The following is a 24,543-nucleotide window of genomic DNA, read 5'->3' as shown; positions in this document are numbered from 1 at the left end:
GGAGAAGCAGCCTGCAGCGTTTACTATTGCGACTAGGCTTTCCTTGATGATTGCAGCAGAGATTTCTATAATGTGGTTTTGTACATATAACTAAAATATGAGGCCTTATTTGGGCAACTTTCCAAATGCTTTTTTTTTTGTGTGTCGCCACAATCCGCGCGCATGCGAAGTAGCTCTTTGAAGTTGCCTGTATTTGTAGAGGAGGCTGTGCTTGAATCCATGGGACCACTGTCTCTATGTCCACGGAGAGCCACACCTTGCCACCCGCAAAAGAGAACTGTCTCAACAATAGGCTGTAACTTCCTTCGGATCTCTCTTATTTGAATTTGCCTGCCATGGTCCAGCTGATCAACAACACTGGGCACACATCCTGAGAAGGTTTGAAGAAAACTATCGGCTACCAGATGAGCGTCAGTGTGATATTTAGTGACTTCATGTGCACCGAAGACTTCGAGGGCGTGCTTCCACTTTTGAAATGGATTGGATACGAGGGCCTTAGTGCGCGCATGTTGGCCCTTGCCAATCTCACTTCTGCTAAAAAGGACACACACTCGGCAAAACGCACCCTCTTGAAGCGCTGAGAAGCTAAGCCATCGGTACCTGTCCAGCCAAGCCACGTAAACATTCGTTTCTGCTTAAAATCGTTCATAGACTTAAACATATAGCATGGCGGAGGAATCCAAGGAGAAGCTAGCAGTTGATGTTTTGTGTCATCATCCACTTTTGAGCCATCTGTGTAGAGCCCGATATCAAACTTGCTTCTGCTAACATTTTGAGGGTCATAAAAAGATAAATAATTAAATAAATGATAATCAGGCTGAAGCCCAATAAATCCCACCACCCGGGACGCCGCTGGTTGGTGGTGTATGAGAGCACGAAAAATTTCGGGGGGGGGCTGAAGCCCCATAAGCCCCCCCCCTGGCTACGCCCCTGGTAGGTTGTGTCACTTACATTTATGTGTATGCTGCTCCTGACCCTGAATGAGTGCTTCACCTCACTGCTGGTCTGGGCTGGTTGGTACATCATTTGGACAGGAGCAAACAGCGTTAGAGATGGTAGTGAAAGAACGACAGGTGAGGCAAAAAAGTTCGGCAGATCCCACGGATTGTGGGAATCAGTCAGCGAGTACTTCTATGCTGTGAGACGAGGTTTATTGGCGATGCGTTCCTGTGGTGACGCTTTGAACAAACACAGCGAGTCGGGGCAGAGCACCGTCCAGAAAGATGCCAGCGACCAGCAGCGCGCGGCGAGCGTTCGCGATACTGCTGACCGGCGGCGCGTCTTCTTCTTCACAATTCGCCCCCCGAAAAAGAGCCATCCTGGCGACCTAGGAGTCTGGAGGCAGAGGGCTGTGGTATGGCTTGAGACGTGCCACGTGGACGAGGTCACGTCCACGCCGGCGCATGTTGTCAGATGGGGAAACTGGCTCAATGATAAAATTCACCGGGGATGTTTGCTCCAAAACGGTAAGGCCCTTCGTACTTTGGGACGAGTTTTGAGGAAAGCCCAGGAGTTTGGTAGGGAACAGCCAGCCATACAAGAGATCCAGAGGAATAGCTGGGACTTCGAAGTGAGTCGGCGTTGTTTTCCTTCTGGCACTGTTGTTCTTGGGATGTAAAGGTGCGCGCGAGTTGGCGGCACTCTTCGGCTTGTCGGGCAGCTTCGGACACAGGTGGGCATTCGGAAGCGTCCGGACGATATGGTAGGAGAGTGTCGATGGTGTGCGAAGGTTCGCGGCCATACAGGAGGAAGAAAGGTGAGAATCCCGTGGTAGACTGTGTCGCGGTGTTGTATGCGAACGTTATGAATGGAAGAACGCGGTCCCAGTTACCATGATCAGATGTCACGTACATCGCGAGCATGTCACCGAGGGTGCGTTTGAATCGTTCGGTGAGCCCGTTAGTCTGCGGATGGTATGCCGTGGTCCGTCGATGAACAACGTGGCATTCGGAAAGCAGAGCTTCGACGACTTCCGAGAGGAAGGCTCGACCTCTGTCACTAAGGAGTTCCCGAGGTGCGCCATGTCGAAGGATGAATCGGCGTAGGACGAAAGACGCTATGTCCCGCGCTGTGGCACTTGGCAGCGCAGCAGTTTCGGCGTAGCGTGTCAAATGGTCCACAGCGACTATGATCCACCGATTGCCATCCGTGTCATCGGAAGTGGGCCGTAGAGATCTATGCCGACGCGGTCGAAGGGGTTGGCAGGGCACGGAAGTGGCTGCAAGGCTCCAGACGCGCGTGAAGGCGGTGATTTGCGACGCTGACAGTCAGGGCAGCACTGAACAAATTTTCGTACGAAGTTGTACATGCCGCGCCAGTAGTAGCGATGGCGAATACGTTCATAGGTTTTGAAAACTCCGGCATGGCCACATTGTGGATCGTCGTGGAAGGCAGCACATATTTGTGATCTTAAGCTGCGGGGAATGACCAAGAGCCATTTACGGCCTGCGGGAGCGTAGTTCCGTCGGTGTAGCACCCGATCACGAATGGTGAAATGGGCAGCTTGGCGTCGGAGAGATCGGGATGCAGGAGTGGTCGATGCTCCAGAAAGATAGCCGAAAAGAGAAGCGATCCATGGGTCACGGCGTTGTTCAGTAGCAACGGAGTCAATGTCGAGAGATGTGACTGAGTTTGTGTTCGTTGCGCAGGCCGAGTCTGGAGGTAGAGGCGAGCGGGACAAGGCGTCCGCGTCAGAGTGCTTGCGTCCGCTGCGATAGATGACGCGAATATCGTACTCCTGAATTCGGAGTGCCCAACGGCTAGTCGGCCAGACGGATCTTTCAACGTGGCGAGCCAACAAAGGGCATGGTGATCCGTTACCAGGTCGAACGGGCGACCGTACAGATACGGGCGGAACTTGGTAAGCGCCCATACTAGAGCTAAGCACTCCTTTTCAGTGACGCTGTAATTGGTCTCTGCTTTTGTCAGCGTGCGACTCGCATAGGCGACGACGTATTCGGAGTAGCTGGGCTTACGTTGGGCGATGACAGCGCCAAGGCCGACCCCACTAGCGTCTGTATGCACTTCAGTTGCAGCTGTTGGGTCGAAATGGCGAAGGATGGGAGGAGAGGTGAGCAGACGACGGAGCGTAGCAAACGCGACGTCGCACTCAGGAGACCAGGAGGAGATGTCTGTGTCACCGCGTAGGAGCTGGGTCAACGGCGACATGATGGACGCGAAATTTCGGACGAAGCGCCGGAAGTAGGAGCACAGTCCGACAAAACTTCGAAGCTCTTTAATGGTAACAGGCTTCGGGAACTCGGCGACGGCACGAAGTTTCGCAGGGTCGGGTAGAACACCGTGCTTAGATACTATGTGGCCTAAGATGGTCAGCTCTCGCGGCGAAGCGGCACTTCTTGAGGTTGAGTTGCAGTCCAGCGTTGGTTAAACACGTCAAAACCTGTCTGAGCCGATGTAGATGGGTAGGAAAATCGGGAGAGAAAACGACAATATCGTCGAGGTAGCATAAACACATAGACCACTTGAGGCCACGCAATGTGTTGTCCATGAGTCGTTCAAACGTAAGAAGTTGACGAGCAACTTCTTCGCGCACGAAGTCCTTGATCTCCTGAAGCGTCGGCGAGTGCTCGGGAACAGTACCAAGACTCGAGAGCGAGTCGGCGTGCGAGGAAAATGGCCGAGTCAGGGCGCGCTGCTTCCTCAACTCGTCATAACTTTGACATAAGGTGACGACTTCCGTAACGGTGCGAGGATTCCTGGCCAGGAGCATCTGAAATGCGCCATCGTCGATCCCTTTGAGGATGTGCTGAATCTTGTCAGACTCAGGCATGGCGGCGTTGACACGGTTACAGAGATCGATGATGTCTTCAATGTAACTCGTGAACGTTTCGGCCGTCTTCTGTGCTCGAGTGCGCAAGCGTTGTTCGGCGCGAAATTTGCGGACAGCGGGTCGGCCAAACACTTCAGCGAAAGACGTCTTGAATACTGACCATGTCGGGATGTCGCTTTTGTGGTTGTGATACACATTTCGGCAACGTCAGTGAGATAAAATACGACATGGGTCAACTTGTCGGCGTCATCCCACTTGTTGTGCGCGCTCACCAGTTCGTAGTTAGTGAACCAGTCTTCTACGTCGGTCTCATCGGCGCCGCTGAAAACCTTGGGGTCCCTCAGCCGAGGAACTCCGGTGCCGCTGCCGGACTGGGCGGACGGGGCCGGTTGGTCGACGTTGGTTGTCATGACGGGCGGAAGTGTTCTGCTTCGCAGCTCCAGGTTCAGTTGACGGGGACCCCGGCACCTCCACCAATTGAGACGAGGTTTATTGGCGATGCGTTCCTGTGGTGACGCTTTGAACAAACACAGCGAGTCGGGGCAGAGCACCGTCCAGAAAGATGCCAGCGACCAGCAGCGCGCGGCGAGCGTTCACGATACTGCTGACCGGCGGCGCGTCTTTCTTCACAGCTGTACTTTATGGCTTTGAGCCAAGCGTTACGAGGTGGATTGATGTTTTTTGTAAGTGTGACAACACTGGCGTTTAAAAGGTAACTTATAGTGCGACTTAACGTCAGCCCTTCAGTATTATCAAAACTGAGTGCACTTTATGGTGCAATCATGTGATCAATATCGCACGAGCGGCAAGCAGTGCATGTGTGGTTGCTCGACTGTGGGGTGCGCAAGCGTGATCGAGCTAGACGAATGAATTTGTGAGCGCGTTTTAGCCTGTAAATATAGCCCTTTCGTCTTTTCTACGTGAACATTTCAATAATTATCCTTCTAATCAGTGTGCATATTTATTTTTAGTATTACAAACCAGCAGTGTCTGCCAGCTTTACCTCGTCCAGTCCCCAATTATGGATATCCGGTGCTTCTTCAAGCGTCCACGGATGTTTGACGGAGTGTCATTCAGCTGTCTGGCGGACGGTTCTAGTGTGACGTGTGACAGTGTTCCAGCATTTGACCAGTCTAGTGACGAAAACTTTCACCAACGGACAGTAGCTGAGGTCGTCCACACCATGGAAGGAATTCCACCATCAGCGAGCTACTGCGCCAGTGTAAGCCACGATGATACTTCTCCTTGCTTGGGATTAAATAGCAGTGACAACAGCAAGCAAAAACTAACATTTCTCAAGAATATGACTTGGGAGAGTTTCTAGACTAAGCTAAACACAGTGCGTCCTGGACTACTTGAAGTTACACCTTCTGACTATTCCATGGTCGCCAAATGCTACATACGACTTTAAGAAAGATGTAACACCTGACAAGAGGGCTTTTCGCTACCAATGGCTGGCAGATTATGCCATTGGCTTCTGTACTCAGTGACACTGAAAGGCGCCCTTTGTCGTGTCTGCGTCACTTCCTCCAAATGTTCACCGGGGTACTCAAGGTAGCTTTATAGTGCGCACTTTCAGTTACTACAAAAAAATGCACGAGGCATGCAGGGATTATGTAAAAATCACAATGGCACCAGGAGGCAATGGCCACGTCACAGAACTTTATGGGTGTATGTCGTCAGGCAAGAAGTTACTCGTTGTACAGCAGCTAAACAGAGCCCTGCACGAGTAAGTTGAAAGGAGCCGCCTGAAAGTATTTCCGATCGTTTCCACCATTATCTTTTGTGCAACGCATGACATGCCAATACGTGGGAAGCAATCTGACAGTGGAGTTTTCAATGATCTCCTTGACTTTTGGGTAGAAGCAGGAGATACTCGGCTTCAAGAACACTTTGCATCTTCTCCTGGTAATGCAAAGTACACTTCAGTCCAAGTCCAGAACGAGATCATCACAATCTGTGGTGACATCCTGAGGGAGGAAATAGTGGCTGAAGTTAACACAGCGTTTGCTTTTCCTGTCCTTTTGGACGAAACTGCAGATATTGCCGGAACAGAGCAGATGTCTACATTTGCTTCGTTGACAAGACAGGAATCGATGCCTGCGTTCGAGAGCATTTTATGGGACTTGTAGAGGAGAATCAGCTGAACTCCGCTTGCATGGCCGCCACAATCATCAAGTTTTTAAAGGATACTGGGCTGATTCTTTGAAGCTGCATTGGACTGGGGTATGATGGATGCTCCACAATGCCTGGAAAAGAAGCTGGAGTTAGTAGAATAATACAGAAAGAGCTTTGAAAGGCACTATTTTTCCACTGCTCAAACCACCAACTGAATCTCGTGATCAGCGATATAAACGAAGTCTGATGTTCGCAACACAGTAGGGATCGTCAAACAAACCATAAACTTGCAAATCAGTTCTGCGGAATCCTGCAAGGTGGCGGAAGGGTTAAGAAAGAAAAAATAGACAACCACGGATGGTTGTCTATTTTCCCTTTCTTAAACCATAAACTTCTTCCGTGAGAGCGTACTTCAAAGGAAATTGGTGCCGAACATTCCGATGCCGTGTGAAACAGTGTAGTCTGCAAAATGCAAGTCAATTAGGATCTTCTCTCAACATTAAGTGGCCATAGTTGAAGCACTCGAGGAGCTTGCATCAGTGGAATCAACCTCAAATGCTGCAACGAGGAAACTACCTACTGCGCAACGACAAGGTCACCTTCTTTCATCGTCTGCTTGCACATTGTAACGAAGTACAGTGCACGGCGGGAACCTGTTACGAACGTTCTGCAGAGTGTAACCACGGACTTTCATTTTGTACACGGCCACATCACTGAGTTGCAGAATATTGTTCGCGACCACCGGACTAACGCTGAAGAGCAGTTCTCTGACATCATGAGAACAGCAAGTGACGCAGCCAATCGCTTAAGCATATCGATATCTGTGTCAAGACAAGCTTCTCGTCAGACCCACTAAGACAACTACGGGATTCAGTCGCTGGAGGAATACTACCGCGTGGCAATATATGTGCCCTACTTGGACTCTCTCACTGCTTCTTTAGCTCGCCGCTTTTCTGAGACTAATGCTAAGAGCGTCAAACTTCTCCAGCTTCATCCAGCTACAATGAAGTCTTTGAGCTGGGTTAAGCTTGCTGTCCTCGCCAATGAACTCGAAGAATTTTATAGCATCGAAAACTTCAAGGAAAAGGGCATATCTTGGTATGAGATGTGGCTCAACAAAACTGAGGACACCTTGGCATTAACTTTTCTGAATTTTTGCTTTAGGTCAAGACATTCTTCCCCACTGTCGTAAAAGCCAGTGAGGTAGCTCTGGCCTTGCCAGTTACCACCTGCACCGTCGAACGCTGCTTCAGTACAACACGGAGGAAGGAATATTTAGGAGGCGAAACTCCCATTAGAACAGGCACCGTCAGGCATCCGATAAAGTAAAAAAAAATTTAAAAATAACATGCGCCGACGGAGGCACTTCAATTGGTGGCGCCTTACAGCGCGAAGCTGCAACCACCAAAAAAAGAAAAAGCGCTACTAGGAAGGCGCAGCCGGGCGAGCACGCCCGCGCGCATCTCTTTACCAGCGTTCGTGAGCAGACGACAGTGGCGTTTGCTTCAGCGGGCCCACAATTTTCTTTCTTTTTTTTGTGTGTGGATTGCCTTCTCAGTAACCTCTTTCTATGTAGCGGCTGTGGCTGTAATAACGCTGCTGCGCACAGTACGCTCTTCTTCGGCATTTGCTGGCCTAAGATGGGACGCAGGTATTTTGTTGAAACCTGCAAATGCGGTGCGAGTCTTGCAGGGGAAAAGGTGAAGCAAGAAACGAATGCGCTCTGCGTCCATCCGTCCATCACTGCGGCGGAGTGGGAGCAACACGTGTGGCCGGTTCCCTCAGAAACTGAAACTGCGGCAATTCTCTTGCGTGCCTCCAGACGCCGCCAGCATGAAGTGGCTCTCCAGCAATGTGACGTTATCTGGTCGCCTCAAGCAGCGGAGTTGCACCTCCTAAATGTTTCTTGCTCCGTGAGTACCATGAGGAGAGTCAAAACATGACTATGCTCAACAATGACAAATGGCAGGTTGGACGGCCTTTGTGATGAGTGTGCACCGAGAGCGTGTTATGAAACACAAGAATGATTTTATCATGCGTGTCATCACGCAATTTGCCCAGAAAAATCCCAGACAGTTGCAGCTACTATTCTAAGAAAACTGATGGACTGTAGTTATATGTTGGTGAACATATCGTGCTGTGTGCTGGTGGTGATCACTTCGCGCGAGTTGAAATCCCGCATGCAGTGAGACTGACCGTGCACTCTTCTTCACCAAGTGGTGCTAACTCTTTGCATTTTTGCATATCACGTCTAATTCTTTGTCCTTTAATAAAATCCAATGTACGTATTTTCCTAAGCCTGGTACTAATTCGTTTCCATTTTTTCTCATGTGTGTAATTTAGACCGCAAATGGTGCCTTTTTAGTGCTGAACAACCATACCTCCCCCCCATCCCCCTTCCACCACCCCCAGCAGTTGCCCCCCTGAGAAAAGTTCTGCGGACGCCCTTGACCATTATATTTATTTTCTGGAAGTTTGAATACTTCAAATTATAACCTCATTATAACAAAGTCACATCTGCCACAAAGATATCTTCGTTATATCCGAAAATTCGTTATAAACGTTTATTTGTAACACTGTAACTATGACAAGACTATTCTTAACTTGCTTCGTTATAACCGATAATTCGTTATATCCGTGTTCGTTATATCGAGGTTTGAGTATAGTATAATTCCGGTGCAAATTCATTCGAATAGCATACACTATTAAAAAATATTTGAATATTCGTACACCCCTACTATTTCATATATGAGATGACAAACCAGTGTCTTTTAGTTAAATACTTATTAGATTTCTGTAGTCCTTGTCGATCGATATTAAGTACATGCATGCTAGTTTTCTTTGTGGCCAACCAAGCACTGTGTTGGTCCTGGATTTGATAAGTTTTTCATCATGGAAGCTTTCTGCCTGTGAGATCTGTATAAATTTTCTTTTGTGCCTTCGTGGTCTACTGGATGAATGACAATGGGTCCCGCTTGTGCACCACCTTGCTGTCTTGCACAGGACTGATTGGCCATAAAGTACGAAATTAATTCACTTCTACCAATTAACTTCCGCAATGTCCCCCTTTCCACGAGAAGGTGCTTGACAAGCCAGAATAGGTAAGACTGGCAGCGACGCCACTTCCGCTTCAGCTCACTATAATATTATGTATTTTGGTGCTATTTGCTTGTGGCCTGTATGTATTGGTAAAAATGGGTTAATGTTCTAAGTGAGCCCAAGGTGTAACATGGCAACTTTGGGGACTTTACAGGTGCTAACATCACCAGAATATGAAACGGCTCACTTGAAATTTATTGCTTTACAGTTACAAACTGGCATTGACATTTCAGCATGAAATTTAAGAAACAGAACTTTGGCTTTCATTTGCTGTTCTAATTAACCTATGATAGCAAAATTAATAGACCTTTTTCAAGCAATCACAGAACCCTCCACGAGCGTGCGAAGCACTATGGGAAAAGCGAGTACGGCGAGCCCGCCGGCTGTTCCGTCGCTCGCTGCTCGTTGGCGCTGCGGGAGCACCAAACAAAAAAAAACGCATCGCTGATGGCTGACTATTATTAAATCGTAAATACTACACATCTGAACGCACCTGCATGTATCTCTACGCAAGAAATGCAAAAAGAATGATGCAGTCAGTTTAGGTGTCACCGAGCGGATGCATACCGGATGTAGCAGTTAAGCGGCATGCGAGTTATCACGTGCCGATACATGCAGTCAAAACGTGCTATTGTGAGCAATGTGAGCTGGAACACCGAATTCGTATTTATTCAATGATTGCTTGTTCACAAGCCGCTGTGGCATTTAATGCCATAGCGGCTCTACAGTTTGGTTAAACCCAGTCACGAGCCACTATGGCATTTAATGCCACAGTGGCTCGTGACCGAGTTTAATCAAACTGTAGAGGTGTTACGGTGTTCAGGTATAAGATGATTATTTGATTTTAATTGACAAGTCACACGATGCACAAAGAAGTGAGCACATTCTAAACGTGTTTAAAGAAAAAGGTAAAGGGATGGGACTAGAATTCACTTGCGAGATGCCTTTCTCTGATAATTTGCAGTTTCTTGATACATGCCTTTAAGTTTCACTACAGATCATGTCTGCGGGCAGTATAGTCCGCGTTCACTGAAATCGGTGTTTAATTTCACATCGTCGCATTAGAATATTGTTAAACGAGGAATCGTGATGTCATGGTTACGCACGGCATTGAAAAAAACTTGCGCACATAAGATGAGCAGTAGTTTCCAGCTGCAAGTGATCAAAGAGGCGGGATATGTGTATCGTTGCATCGGTTTGTGAAAATCGGTTGTCATGGCAAAGAAAGATTAATACGGACATCCTCCATCCGTGAATAATGAAGAAACTAGAAATATTGCAGTTATTCCACATATTATAAGAAGTCACATGGCTTGAAGAATTAGGGAAGCGATGTGGGGCTGAAGGTTGTGTTTGCTGCCCCTAGTAAGCTTAATCGCATTAATGTAGCAGGGTTCTGCAGTGGGCAAAGAAAATGCGGTCAGAGGCATGCCAATTGTTTTGTCAATGGTGCAGGAGTTAACCGCAAATTTCTCTTTCTTGTGTGCACATGTACATCGGCCAGACTGGTTGATGTATTAATACGCGCCTCAGCGAGCATCGAAATTCATTGAATGGAGCCGTGTCATCTTACATCGCTATGGCAGTCATGCAAGTGTAATCCCATCTTCGAAAGCACATTAATTTTGTACCATCAACCTAATCAGACAACGCGAGAAAATTCGGAGGCATATTATGTCACAAATAACGTGACACGATGTGTCAACCTTATCAGTCATTAAAGCACAAGGAATTCAACTTTATTAATTGACTATTTGACTAATTGACTATTTTGCCTCATTATGACATGCGTAATACACCCCCATTTTTGTATATATATGCTTTTTTTCACGCGTGCAATAAACTTTCAGTTGTGTGAGTAAGTGCTAGATGGTTTGTGCATTTCCTTCCTTGTACTGCTTTTTTCTTTCTTTGTTCTAAGTATTATTCCAACCTGTAGTTATAGTGCCAACGAAGGTTAGTAGGCAGTTATTGTTCTTCACATATGTGGTGCAAGCGACGCAGTGAATGTATCTCATTTCCCCAAATGCCGACTACACGATGTTGATAGACGTTGATTCCAATTAAATGCATCTGCGAATCATACACCGCTTCTGCACTTGATAGGCAACCGAGTTTTTTTTTTTTTTTTTTTCATTTATGCCGTAAGGCGCACTGGCGCAAAAAGAATAAGTAAAAGGTGACGCTTCTGAGCCGCTCAGCTGGTCCAACAGTGGGACAGATGGAAATCGCCGTCGCAGCTAAACACTGAAGTTCGTGATTGAATTGCGCAGTCACTTGTTGCACCTTGCCAAATTCACTGCGTCTAAAAAGTCCTGGCACGGCGCAAGCGCAAAACGACAGCGCGAGGCCCGCGCGCTCGTCACGGCGGCTGCTGCGGCGTACACACTTTTCCCATGAGCGCTTGCGTGTCTGTTGGTGGAGCTCGTGTGCTTAAAAAAGGTCTATTACAGTACTGTTCTTTGGGAGGACTTGTTTCACTTTAGTGTTCTTTTAAAGAAGTACGGACGTGAAAATCTTACACCCTGTTTTTTCCAGTTATTAACTAGTCAGTGATCCACTTATCACGGCTGGAAACCTCGTTTGCTCGGGTGTGCAATGGTTATTATTTGTAGACATTTTTATTGTGCCCAGTTGCAGTATTGGTTTCAGAGAGCGCCGAGAGAGTGCCATGAGAGCACACAAAAGAGTCGTGCACTTGCCACGCACAGCATCACATGCATGTGAGAACCATTTTGACAACTGTGTGAAAGACACTGAGCATGGCAGCCAACACAAACTCATGATGCTTGTTTGCACCAATTTGATGTCATGAGATGCAAGAAGGATACGTTGATGGGCTAGTTGGTACGTTATGATATATACTAAGCATGTGCAGCGCAAAGAAACGAGGACAAGAGAAGACACATACAGCGCCAGTCTGCGTCATTTATGTGTCTTCTCATATCCTCGTTTCTTCGTGCTGCACATACTTAGTAAATATCAAGTCATGAGGTGCTCCATTTCATGTGCAGTTATGTGGTACACGGTTTAAGCTTGATTTTAATATATGTTGTAGGCTATATTACCTGTTGCAGATGATGTGTGTGTATCCACACAAGTCTATCTCGCCTTCAAAGTTTTGTGTCAGTACTCCTTTAGGCAAGTTTATGGTCTTTCTATGTTCACAACTGCATACAAAAGGAAGATGTCTGCGTAACATCACATGCCATACCTTGTGCAGGAATGTGTCCAACACAACGTGTCCCCTGTGCCGGGAAGAGTTTGAGAGCACGAAGGAAACCTGGGTCATCTCAGAGGCTCCCGAGTCGTCCGAGGTGCTGAGCGAAATGCAGAAGGCACTCTCCAAGTTGCCCGAGCAGAAGAGCACCCCATCGTGAACTGGTTGTGCTCAATGTAGAGACTGCCATGTGCTTGACTCTTGCAGAATATTATTTCCAGCAATGAGGCCCTGCAACACTAATCATTGAATGACCTCACAATTGGAGTTTATTGCCTCACGTATCGATTGCCGTTTTTCAGGTCTGTCAAGTACGAGCAGAGTTGCAGGGTATGAAGCAATGCCAGTGCGCCCCATAAGCACTTCCTCTTGTTTAAATCACTTCCAGTGTGATCACTAGCGTCGGCTCATGGCGCAGCAACCCTTGGTGGACTTGGCAACTATGCAGCACAAGAATGCTCAACTGTGAAAAGGCCTGGCCAAGCTCTTTCATTGCCTGGTGTGCACTGGCCTTATCCTGCCTCAGCTTCACCAAGGGATAGCAGCCAAATCCAAGTAGCGCATTGTCGAGCAAACTGAATTAGCTAAATGCAAAAGCGACCTCTGGCAACACGTCTTGCTCGCAATGTGTGTAAAAGGGACAAAGCATGTAATGGCAAGCGTGCCAATGGTTTTGGAAACAACAATATGTATGCATTGATTAGTATTACGGTAGCAGCCTCAATAAAAGACGAGTGATTGACGGAGGCGAGGTGGAAGTACAGTAAAATCTCGTTACAAGAGACTCTCTGGTATAAGCGACATTTTGAAATAGTCTGTTTTTTTCCTATATTTGCCACGTTAACAACATTGCACACAGGACACACAGTTACCAGAGACACTTAGTTACTAAAGATAACTTTTCCAGGTCCCTAGAGTAAATTCTTTACTACTGTTTAGAAGAAACACAACCCAGACATGCAATGTGGCTGACGTTGTGCTGCAGTTTTCATTCTCTTGGCTGTTACATTTCTTGCACCAAACTGTCTGTCACGCTTTCATAATTGCTCCCACACACTGACTCTGTGACAATGGAGTTGAATTGCCATCACAGCGTCTGCAGTGCTGGTCACTTTGTATGCTGCTAGTATCCTAGAGCACCTGAAATATATTGTGAGCAACAGCGAGGCTTGCAAAGTGAAGATCTGCAGTCACCAAAAAAAAACAAACTATTATGAATGGCTTCTTTAAGCCATTTCCTGTAAATGTGTTTAAAACTGTCGTACTGTTGTATAATAAGGTGAGCTAGTCTAACTCCTCAGTGTTTTCAGGATTTTTGGTTGCTAAAGACATGTTCCTGGGTCTTTTACAACCAGGTTTTACTGTACTGAGATAGTTACTTTTTCTGTGCTTCTGAAGAGAGAAACATGTATATTATTTATTTATTGAATGCAAAGCAAACAAAATAAATATTGCCGAGGATGTTTTCATGATCATCAAATCGGCCAATAAGCGTGCCCTTCTCTCCGTTGACGTAGCTTCCCAAGAGTACAGTGAGTGATTTTCAGTTGTTTTTGAGACAAAGTTGCAAATTCCCTCCTGCGTGCATTGCAACAATATTAGGTCCACGTGTTCACAGGACCCTTGCCTACTGACGGGCAGTGTTTTCCAGTTATGTTAGAGAAGTGTTGCAGGGCCCATGTAATGGACGCCTGCCTTTTCACCTCTACGGGAAACTTGTGAGGTTTACATTTGTGACAAACGTTCCTTACATTCACTCCTTTAAAGACAAGCAGTTAAAGCATAATAAAAATATTTGCTCAGTTACAGATGTGGACTGTGAACCTCAATGTTGCTTCAGGCACTTGGTGACAGTTATTGGTGACAAGCATAATATGCTCGAAAGATTAATAGAAATTTAATAAAATTGATATAAATTACTGCTGATGAAAACAACCGAGTCGAATTCGCCACATTATAAAGAGCTGCAACCTAGTTCACTTTGTCTACCCGCAGTTCTTACAGGAGTACTATCAACTCGGAGTTCATGCAGGACCATTGAAATCGTGCAAGCACTTATCCTTCATGGGGCTCTCAGCTTCGTGATTGCTAATCTGCTTTGTGTCCTTCGCAAGAGGAAATCCTTTGCCACAGAATTTCAACCAGTTGAACCTTTCTTGTGCCAGCTGTAGGGTAGTTTGTTTTTTGCATAAAACTAGAATGACACAATTTTCACACCTCAAACCAATGTTATGGAAATGGGGTTAAACCTGGTTTTTCTCTCAAGTTGTGCTCTTTTGCACAGGGAAAGAAAAATGAGGACATTAGGCAGGCAATTAATTCTGCTGGTATTTCATGAGCAATTGATATATACTTTAAAAAATTCCTAGATGTGGGTTTGTGATGAACAATTAAAATTTCTTCAAATGTAAGTTTTTGAGTACAGGGGACATGCACAAATGTTAAGATGGCATATTTATTTACAAGAAACTGCAGGCCCATGTCAGCCCAGGCAGGAGTAGTAAATATTATGAAACATCAATAATATTCATACGTAATTACGGTATGTAGTATACATTAATTAGCACCTAAATAATTAGCAAGTAAGAGTAACTTTTCATTTACACTACATATTGCAAGTGAATAATTGTAGCCAGTGAATCTGCAAGGCATATTGACCTGGAATATTAGTATCTGCGCATAACATATACTTTGAGACCATGAGACTTTCTTAAATGGCAATGTTGCTTTACTTCGTTTATTACCAAAATGATGTTTTGTGCATTGAAGCACAAAAGTAACTGGAATGGCCATGTATTTTGTTGCATGCTTTGGGAACAAATGTCTCAAAACTTGTGCCACTGTGAAAATTAATTCAAAATGGATGTGTCGTTCTGTTAGGATCAGTTCGATGATCGATCGTTCAAGTACATCAGTGTCTGTTTGTCTTATTATCTGTCCTGGCGTCTGCTGACTACTTTCATCTGCCAATAAATCAATGTTTTTTTTTGTTTTTTTAGGCAATATTGATGTAATTATATGCGACATGTAAGAATGCAAGTGATGTAAGCAGATCATGAAGCCAACGGAAGCATGGGGGCACCATAATCTGTTGGTGTCATTAGGTCGTGTTTAAGAAAGAAACGGGTTCCTCAATTCACTTCCCTTCTTTCAATTATCTATAAAATTGCTGGCAGACAAATCATTTACCTCATCAAATTTTGAGTGTACATCTGCCATCTGAAGCCCATGTCAAGCTTTTATTATTAGTGAACTGAAATTGGCTCAAAATTGTACTGCTGGGTTCACTCATTCTTCGTATTCATACTAGGGATGGTCAATTGAAATTTTTAATCGATTAATCGTTCATCGTTAACCAATTTAGCATTTAATCAATTAATTGCTTTCGGTGTAAAGTTTTAATAGATTAATCGACATTTTTTATGGGTGCTTTAAAACCGATATCTCTTTGTTTGAGAGGCATCGTTTGTGCTTGATATTGACCCAAATCTTTTTATCAGACGCGCTGACGATCGAAAATTCCCGCTTTCGAAAGTGTCGACGAAGGGCCTCTTGTGTACAGTGTGCGAAAATTCCCACTTTCGCACACTGAACACAAGGGGCCCGTCGTCGGGAGATGGCTGTTGGCTAAACAGCGAGAACTTACCTGAAGAGGCGGATTGGTGTCGTCAGGATAGGGTTCTTCAACACTGTCACCTTCGTCGTTACCACCTTTCTTTGGGAGATGGCTTTTTGGCACGTGAACAGAGTGGGCGTGCAGCTGGTGATATCTTAGAGTCTCCGTCGCTGGCTTCCAGAAGTGTTTGCCACATTTATTACACCTTGCAGTCTTCGTTTTCTCATCTGCAGCGAACACACAGCGAACGACCACACTGCGCTCCTCTTCCGATTGCCCGGCATTATGACATTCCAAATGTAGCAGTATTCGCCGCGAGATCGGGCTACAGGTGGCAGCACCGTTGCCGCGTTTGTGTGGATAGGCGGTCAGCGGCGCGTATACAAATGTACGCAGCGACGCTTCGCCGTATGCGATTTGAGTCGATTGTTGGCGAGTAAAGCGCGCTGACTGCAGCCTCAATGGGGTACTGGCCTTCAGCCACATTCGTGTTTTGCCCCGTGCTCGATGTTTTTTCTTGCTTTATTTGCACGTGTTTAAATTGTGTTTTGCCTATACCACAATATAAATTGTGTTGCGCGACTGAGCCATTGAAGTATTTACTTCTTGCTCTAGCGGCTACAAAGAAAGAGAACTTGTATTTCTGCGTAATTAGATGAAGTAGAACTTTGTAAACTCTGCTTTTCTGTTTGCATGAATACGCGTAGTGCTGTAGAAATGCGTGGCTTCAGGTCTTTTTTGCCGCTTACCATCCTCTGCAGACAATAGTTCATGCTTTGCGGTATCACAAGGATTTCCAAATCGCCAACTATCACGAGATGGTGTCACTAAAATTCTGCATTCACACATCGACATTTAGTACTTTTTTTCGTTTAGGACGACGCCGAATGAACTATGTGACGTGCTTGAACAAGAAAGCGGTACCCACATTGAAATGATTTTGGCGAATGGACGATACGATGGTTAGACCTAGCGCCGTACCGACACGGATGTCTACTGGGTGATTCCGTGTAAGATCGAACAAACGATGGCTGGTCGACCTCTCAAATTTATTTCATAATTTTATATTATTGCCTGATGAGTGGAAAGAAGAGATCCGCAATTTGTTTTGCCGCCAAAATTTTTTTCGAACCACAGGAAATCAATAATGACGAAGAGGTGGAGTGGAGCGCTCATCTGCTCTGCTGTTTTGGCCAACTTTCGTTATGAATTTCACAAAATATATTAAAGTTAGGTAGCTGAAATTTATTTACCTAAAATATGCATGTTTTTGCTTCTGCTCAGGTATTTTTAGTTTTTATGTGTAGTGTAGATGTTTTTATAAAAAACCTCAAATATGGCCCAATCGACAAAATTTTCTTTACTTTGAAGGTCTTTATCTCAAAAAACCCTTGTAGCAGAGGTACAAAAATTCCGCATTACGTTCTTCGCATGCGTATCTACCAAAGTGCCAAATCTTGTGTTTATATATCTTTTTAGTAAAGAGATATGATTGGCTAAGTTCAAGAAAACACCGAACAATGGAAACTTCTGACGACAATTAAAAAAAAAAAACCCATTTTTTAAATTTCTTAAACTTTGTCCACTTATTCTCCTCCACATCAGCTTTCACAATCAACAAAAACATGTTGCATAATGTCGTTGCACTAATAGTTACGGCCCCTCCAATGAGACCCTTAGGCAAGGATGGGCAATTCCGACTTCTTGCCCAGCAAGTGGATAAAATGCAGGCAGGATTAAATTTCTTTTCATTAAAAGGTCAGCAGGTACCTAAAAAGGTGTCGCCAGCACTGAAGACGTTATTTGAAATTATTTGGTCACTGCAGCGGCCACGAGCGCGGAGCTACCGAGTAGGCGCGCGCTCACCCGAGATGCTCGTTGTAAGAGACGGCGCAGTGAGAGCTCGTTCTCGCGTCCTCAGACCAATTGTGTTCGAAACAGCAACACCTCTCGGTGACTTGAACGCACGTGCACTGGAGCTTCGCTATTCTATCCGCCCTCTGTTCGCATCTCAGCTAGGCGCTGATAACACGGCGGAGATGGAAGCAAGATGAAAACTCTATAAGGGAGCTATGAGCGCTCGCTTCACGCTCGCTGCTGCCACAGAAACTGCGCTGCGCCAGTTGCGATCAGTGGAAAGCATGAACGTGGCGCTCCAGTGGCAAAGCAAAATATGGATTGTCAAAGGAAAGAAAAGTAAAACTATCGGTAACCGGATGCGCTTGTCTATATTGGATGGCGGCAGCAGACGGCGTGAACTGGCCGCGCGTTCGGTGCGCTGTTCACACTTCATTCGGCGCGGATAGTTCTTGTGCTTTGCTCTTACTCTACTCCTCCTGCGCGTGTCATGACGAGAATAATAGCTCTGAATGAGTCTGTTGTGGAACTACCTTTCGAAGCACAAGAAGCTTAAAGGAGTACTGACACGAATTTTAAAAAAATTTCGGATTGTTGCTCTAAATAAATATACTGGTGTCGAGAAACGTAAAACGACTATTGTGGTGCCTGGGAATGCATCCTATATTTTAATTAGCGCCACCTTAAAAAGACACTTTCGGTTTCGATATCGAGGGGGTGACTTCTCAGTGTCGTTTCATAGCAGTGTGACGTCACGGAGATACAGAAATTCGCGACGTACTAGCGGGAAATCCGTCATGCTCGTGGTGCAATAGACAACGATGAGTGAATTGTCGTCCATGACCCTGACAGTGATTTCTACGATTTAGGCTGCATGCAGGACGCAGAACTCGCGAACTCGGAGGAACTGTCTTGACTCGTCGGGATAATGTCCTTGCAGTGTGGCTGGCTTGCAAATGCTCAGCGACGAAAACTTCAAAGTCAAATTAAATATTTTATACGTGTTCTCGGACTCCAGTGTGTGGACAGCGTGGACACTGCATACTAACGAAGCAAAAAATGTCCCTTTTGGGATGTCTCAAAATCGTGTCAGTACTCATTTAATTATTGCAAAGAAGCCAAAATTTCGCAGAGTTACCGACCTAGACATAAATACTTGAAGGAACGTTTAACGCCCGAAAGATCAGTGACTGTCAGTGAGACGGACTACTTGTGCTACGCGTGCTTTTGCTACCACTGCAATGAAAGATCTTCACGGAACGCACAGTTGAACGATGACATTCTTATGCCCCCTGAAAAGAAATCGACGCAATTTATCCAGATCACTGCGTCTACCGGTGCACGTGCGTTCAAGTCAGCCGAGAGGTGTTGATGTTTCGAACTCACTCGGTCTGAGGACGCGAAAACGAGCTGTCACTGCGCCGTCTCTTACAACGAGCATCTCGGGTGCGCGCGCGCCTGATCGGTAGCCCCGCGCTCGTGGCCGCTGCAGTGACCAAATATTTTCAAAATTAACGTCTTCAGTGCCGGCAACACCTTTTTAGGTACCTGCTGGCCTTTTAATAGAAAGAAATCAATCCTGCCTGCATTTTATACACCTGGCAAGAAGTCGGAATTGCCCATCCTTGCCTAAGGGTCTCATTGGAGGGGCCGTAACTATTAGTGCAAAGACATTATGCAACATGTTTTATTATTGATGTGAAAGCTGATGTGGAGGAGAATAAGTGGACAAAGTTTAAGAAATTTAAAAAATGGTTTTTTTTTTTAATTGTCGTCAGAAGTTTCCATTGTTCGGTGTTTTCTTGAACTTAGCCCGATCATATCTCCTTACTGAAAAGATATATAAACACAAGATTTGGCACTTTGGTAGATAAGCATGCGAAGAACGTAATGCAGAATTTTTGTCGCTCTGCTACAAGGCTTTTTGAGATAAGACCTTCAAAGTAAGAAAATTTTGCCGATTGGGCCATTTTTGAGGTTTTTTATAAAAACATCTACACTACACATAAAACTAAAATACCTGAACAGAAGCAAAAATATGCATGTATTTAGGTAAATAAATTTCAGCTACCTAACTTTAATATATTTTGTGCAATTCATAACGAAAATTCGCCAAAAACAGCAGAGCGGATGAGCGCTCCACTCCACCTCTTCGTCATTATTGATTTCCTGTGGTTCGAAAAAATTTTTGGCGGCAAAACAAATTGCGGATCTCTTCTTCCACTCATGAGGCAATAATAAAATTTTGAAATAAATTTGAGAGGTCGACCAGCCATCGTTTGTTCGATCTTACGTGGAATCACCCTACTCACTTATTAGAGTGCATACAAGTCTCTTAAGGCGAATGCTTATGTATAAGTGTAGGCATACGTACAAGCATTTGATACTGTGCTAGCACAACGGAATAAGCTGTAATCTGAGGATGCGCATGACGTACACACCATGCGAACACGTTGTGGCTAGCAGATGACGCAAGGAGCCATCCACACCGCGGGGTTTCGACGCTCGCCGCTAGGTGCCGACTCTGCTCGATCTCGTCGCCAAAAACCACCAATGTGTAATAATTACACAAAAAACACGCAAGCAATGCAAGCTCCACGTATACTCAGGCGACGCTCAACCAGCTTAAGGGAGAGGAGGTGAAGGCAGTAGCAGCAGGTAGCTGCAGTAGACTGGGCCGGAGCGAAGCGGGCAAGTTCATTTCTCGATGGGACGGAGCCGCCTCCTGTCCGGGCTTGAAGCATTGGGAGTGCTTGGAGTTCAGGGCGAGTTCATATCTTTCTCTATGGGTATAGACGCCGCCAGCTCCGGGCTCGTTCTGCTAGCGCAGAAATATGCGCTGTAGTGAAAGAGAGGCGATGTGCAGAGCATCTGTGTTTCAGGATAGCGCGCCTCGAAGTCGTGCGCTCGGCCAAGGGGGGAGGTTGGCAGCGGGAGTGGGGGGTGCCGTAATCGATTAATCGAATAGCTTTAATCGATTAATCGAAAGGCGGAAATCGGTGACGATTAATCGTTCATCGATTTTACCATCCCTAATTCATACAGTATCAGCACTTCATTAAAATGGTGTAGAACCCTGGTTAACGAGACAGACTTGCCTTTTCTGTAACAACGTAGAGTGTATTCTGACAACGAGAGAGGAAAATGGCGCAGCGGAAGTGGCTGGCGAGAGACGAGAGGAGAGCGGTATGTTGCTTAGACTGCAAGCAAGAAGAAAAGGGGCTGGACAATGAAATAGGTGTTTGGAAACATTTCTTTTCATTGACAGGCTGCCACCCTCTCTTTCTGATTTTATTACTGATACCATTATGCCCCAAGTACAATGCCAGCTGGAAATGTCTTAGAGCGAGGCATTGCGCATATCTAAACAGATCACAGATGCAGCCCATATTTTACTGCGTTTGCACTAGTCCATAGAGCGCTGCGCGGGCCGGCTGTCCGAAGCGTTTTCCGCGGGCCCGCGGGCTTGAAGCCGCCGGCCTGGGCTAGAGTCACTGGAAAATTTTTCCAGTGACCTGGCTGGGCTTGAAGCTGCGGGCCGGGCCGGACTCGGGCCCGCTCATTAAAAGGCCTAAGTCGGGCCTTCGAGCACACGCGTACGTTATGCAGTGCGTGGTCTAAGGCATTCTGTTCCAAGCGGAAGTGACACGTGCCAAGATTGGAAGAGCTCAGCAAAGAAAATAGAAAAACAGTTCTATTTTTCTTTCACCTGTATAGATCTGTACTGGTGCGTTAATTTTATGGTGTATGCTCATGAATTCACCTGTACATTATATATATATATTGTAGAGAAGCCTTGGGACATGGTAATGGGTTACCCTCTCCAGCGCCTTCTAGTGGGTCGTCCTCTTTGGTTGCTTGAAGAAGAACGCCGCTCGCGCAGGGAGTTCGTGCCTTGCCGTGACTGTCGCCATTACTCATTGTCGTTGAGTGCTGTCTATTAAACACCTTAACAATTTGGTGGAGAGTGCTCTGCTCCCATTCAATGCCCCTGGAGCTCCGATCCCGTACCCTGCCATCTACCATGCCTCAAGACGCCGCCCAGCAAACGCCTCCTCTCGCAACGAGCACATGTCCCGGTGTCCCCCGTATACGCGATCCACCTATCTTCACTGGCGCCGATAGCACCGACGTGGAGGACTGGCTCGCAATTTACGAGCGCGTCAGCATCCCCAACAAATGGGACGAGGAAGGCAAGTTAAGCAACTTGGTATTCTACCTCGCGGGCGTAGCAAGCTTGTGGTACAACAACCACGCGTCCGATTTTGCGACTTGGTCCGATTTCAAGACCGCCGTCATCAGCGTTTTTGGCCGCCCAGCAGTTCGTAAGCTGCAAGCCGAACAGCGCTTACGTGAACGATCTCAGCAGGCCGGTGAATCTTCACAAGTTATATCGAAGACGTCCTTACTTGTGTAAGAAGGCCAACGGAACCATGTCTGAGTCTGACAAGATCCGGAACGTATGAAAGGCATTGACGACGATGCCTTCACCATGCTGCTCGCCAAAAACCCTGGCACAGTGGCCGAGGTCATAACGCTATGCCAGAGCTACGAGGAGCTCCGCCGGCAGCGTTCGATGACCCGTCGCTCCCCATCACGCGACGCAGAGCTTGCTGGCTTGGCGGCAATATCTGACCAGGCCGCGTTGCTGGCAGAAGTCAAGTCGTTCGTGCGCGAGGAAATTGCACGCCAGGTCTCTCTCCTCGCCTTTGCCCACCCGCCGCACGTTCAACAGTCGTCGACCACCCTTCTTCCTCCTCTCCGCCGAGCATTGAACAGGAAATTGCGGAGGTCATGCCTGAGTACCACCCGCAACCTCCGGCTCCTGCGCCCCAGAGTTACGCTCAAGTTGTCGCCAGGACGCCCCAAGTAATTCCTGCGGCTGCCCCAATGAGTTACGCCGAAGCCGCCGCTAGACCTCCGTTCTTTGAGGCGGGTGTGCCGGCTACATATGCTGACGCCATCCCTCGGCCCCGACTGCAGCCCGCCATGCAGTCATTTCAGCAGCCGACCAGTCAATCGCGTCCTGCGACATGGGCGGGACCTACCCCGACGAACCGATGGCGCACCCCCGACAACCGGCCCATCTGCTTTGCTTGCGGTTACGCCGGTCACGTGGCACGTTATTGTCAACGCGTGCAGCCGCCTCGAGTCGCGTCACCTGTCACCAGCCAGTCAAGCCGTGCATTCTACGACCCACCTCCACCTATGTCGCCGACGTCACGCCCACCACCAGCTACTCGCCGCTCCTCCGTCTCCACGACGTCGATCACTGTCACCCATGCGGCCACGTTCGGTCGCACGATGAGCAGGAAACTAGTCGTCGCAGTCCAGGAGGCAAGGGCGCGACGCTATCGAACTGTGAAAGCCCTCAGCGAAGTCATCGAATGTAATCGACGGCTTGTGGACGGTGTTCGCGCATCGGCCCTTATCGATACTGGAGCCGCTGTATCCGTTATGGACGCAAAAACTTTGCCGCTTACTTCGAAAAGTGATGACGCCACTTTCTGGGATGTCCCTCCGTACTGCGAGCTCCCAGAGTATCCATCCTACCGCAGTATGCAACTGCGCCGCGTCGTCATTCAGGACGTTCTGTACGACGTCGAGTTCATCGTAATTGCGGCATGCTCTCACGACATCAATCCTGGGATTGGATTTCCTCTCCCGCACGACGCCGTAATTCGGTGCGCACAAGCCGAAAATCGAACTCTCACATTCTCACCATTTGACGCCGACAGACAGTCCATCGGCAGTGAGCAAGATCCTCGTCAAGACGATACGAAAGTGCTCCAAAGCTCGTCAACGGCTGTGTCGGTCTACTGCGCCGGTCTCTCCGGACACCATTGCACTCCTTTCGCCGGTCTGCCCGCGTCTGCACTAGGAAAGGGTTGCTGGTACCTTTCGCAGACCGTGCGAGTCACTCAGGGCAGCACCGCTATTTTTGTTACCAACCCATCCCCGTGCATTGTTACGTTGGTTCGAGGGGAATGTCTCGGCAAAGTGGAACCCGTTGAAGACGCACAAGTTCTGGACGCACCCGATGACTCGCACTGTACCAGTTTCCCGCACCATCAGTGCTGTTTCCACGTCTGATTCGTCACCTACTGATGTATTTGGTCCCTCCATTGCTGACAACCTTACGTCGGTCCAGCGTTCGCAGCTTCTGTGCTTGTTGGATGATTTCGTCATTCTTTCGATGTCGGCAACCATCCTCGGCCGCAACGTCCGCTGTTACGCAGCGCATCGACACTGGCGCCCAACCACCACTGCGGCAAACGTCCATACGCGTGTCTCCCACAGAACGCCGGGTAATTAACGAGCAAGTGGACGATATGCTTCGACGCGATGTAAATTCGGTCCCTCCGACAGCCCATGGCGTCTCCTGTTGTTCTCGTTGCGAAGAAGGACGGTTCTTGTCGGTTCTGTGTGGACTACCGACGGCTTCAACAAGGTCACCCGCAAGGATGTTTATCCACTGCCGCGAATCGACGACGCGATTGACAGCCTCCAAGGAGCAGAATTCTTTTCATCTCTCGATTTGCGCTCGGGGTACTGGCAAGTACCCATGGCTGATGACGCTCGACCAAAGACAGCCTTTGTCACGCCCGACGGCTTGTACGAGTTCAACGTCATGCCGTTCGGTCTGTGTAATTCGCCCGCGACCTTCGAGCGCATGATGGACACCGTTCTGCGCAACTTGAAATGGCACACGTGCCTGTGTTACCTGGACGACGTCGTCGTCTTCGCTCCGGACTTCTCCACGCACCTCCAACGTCTGCGGCATGTCTTGACCACGTTTGAGCAACGCCGGCCTCCAACTGAATCTGAAGAAGTGCCGATTGC

At 47.3% G+C, this 24,543-nt stretch overlaps 1 protein-coding gene across 2 annotated transcripts in view; it reads left to right on the top strand.

Annotated features, from left to right (window-relative positions):
- Positions 1 to 13,040, top strand: part of LOC119376790 (RING finger protein 141) — a 59,142-nt gene extending 46,102 nt beyond the window's left edge. For both annotated transcript variants that reach the window (XM_037646498.2, XM_037646497.2), the window contains exon 6: positions 12,231 to 13,040. In XM_037646498.2, coding sequence (XP_037502426.1) covers positions 12,231 to 12,387 — 157 coding nt within the window. In that variant the 3' untranslated portion in view covers positions 12,388 to 13,040. The remainder of the gene's footprint in view (positions 1 to 12,230) is intronic.
- The last annotated feature ends 11,503 nt before the right edge of the window (positions 13,041 to 24,543 follow it).

Source organism: Rhipicephalus sanguineus, unplaced genomic scaffold, assembly GCF_013339695.2.
Source record: "Rhipicephalus sanguineus isolate Rsan-2018 unplaced genomic scaffold, BIME_Rsan_1.4 Seq225, whole genome shotgun sequence".
Lineage (NCBI taxonomy): Eukaryota > Metazoa > Arthropoda > Arachnida > Ixodida > Ixodidae > Rhipicephalus > Rhipicephalus sanguineus.
The sequence above is the reverse complement of the archived record's forward strand: the minus strand, read 5'-3'. Positions and strand labels throughout refer to the sequence as shown.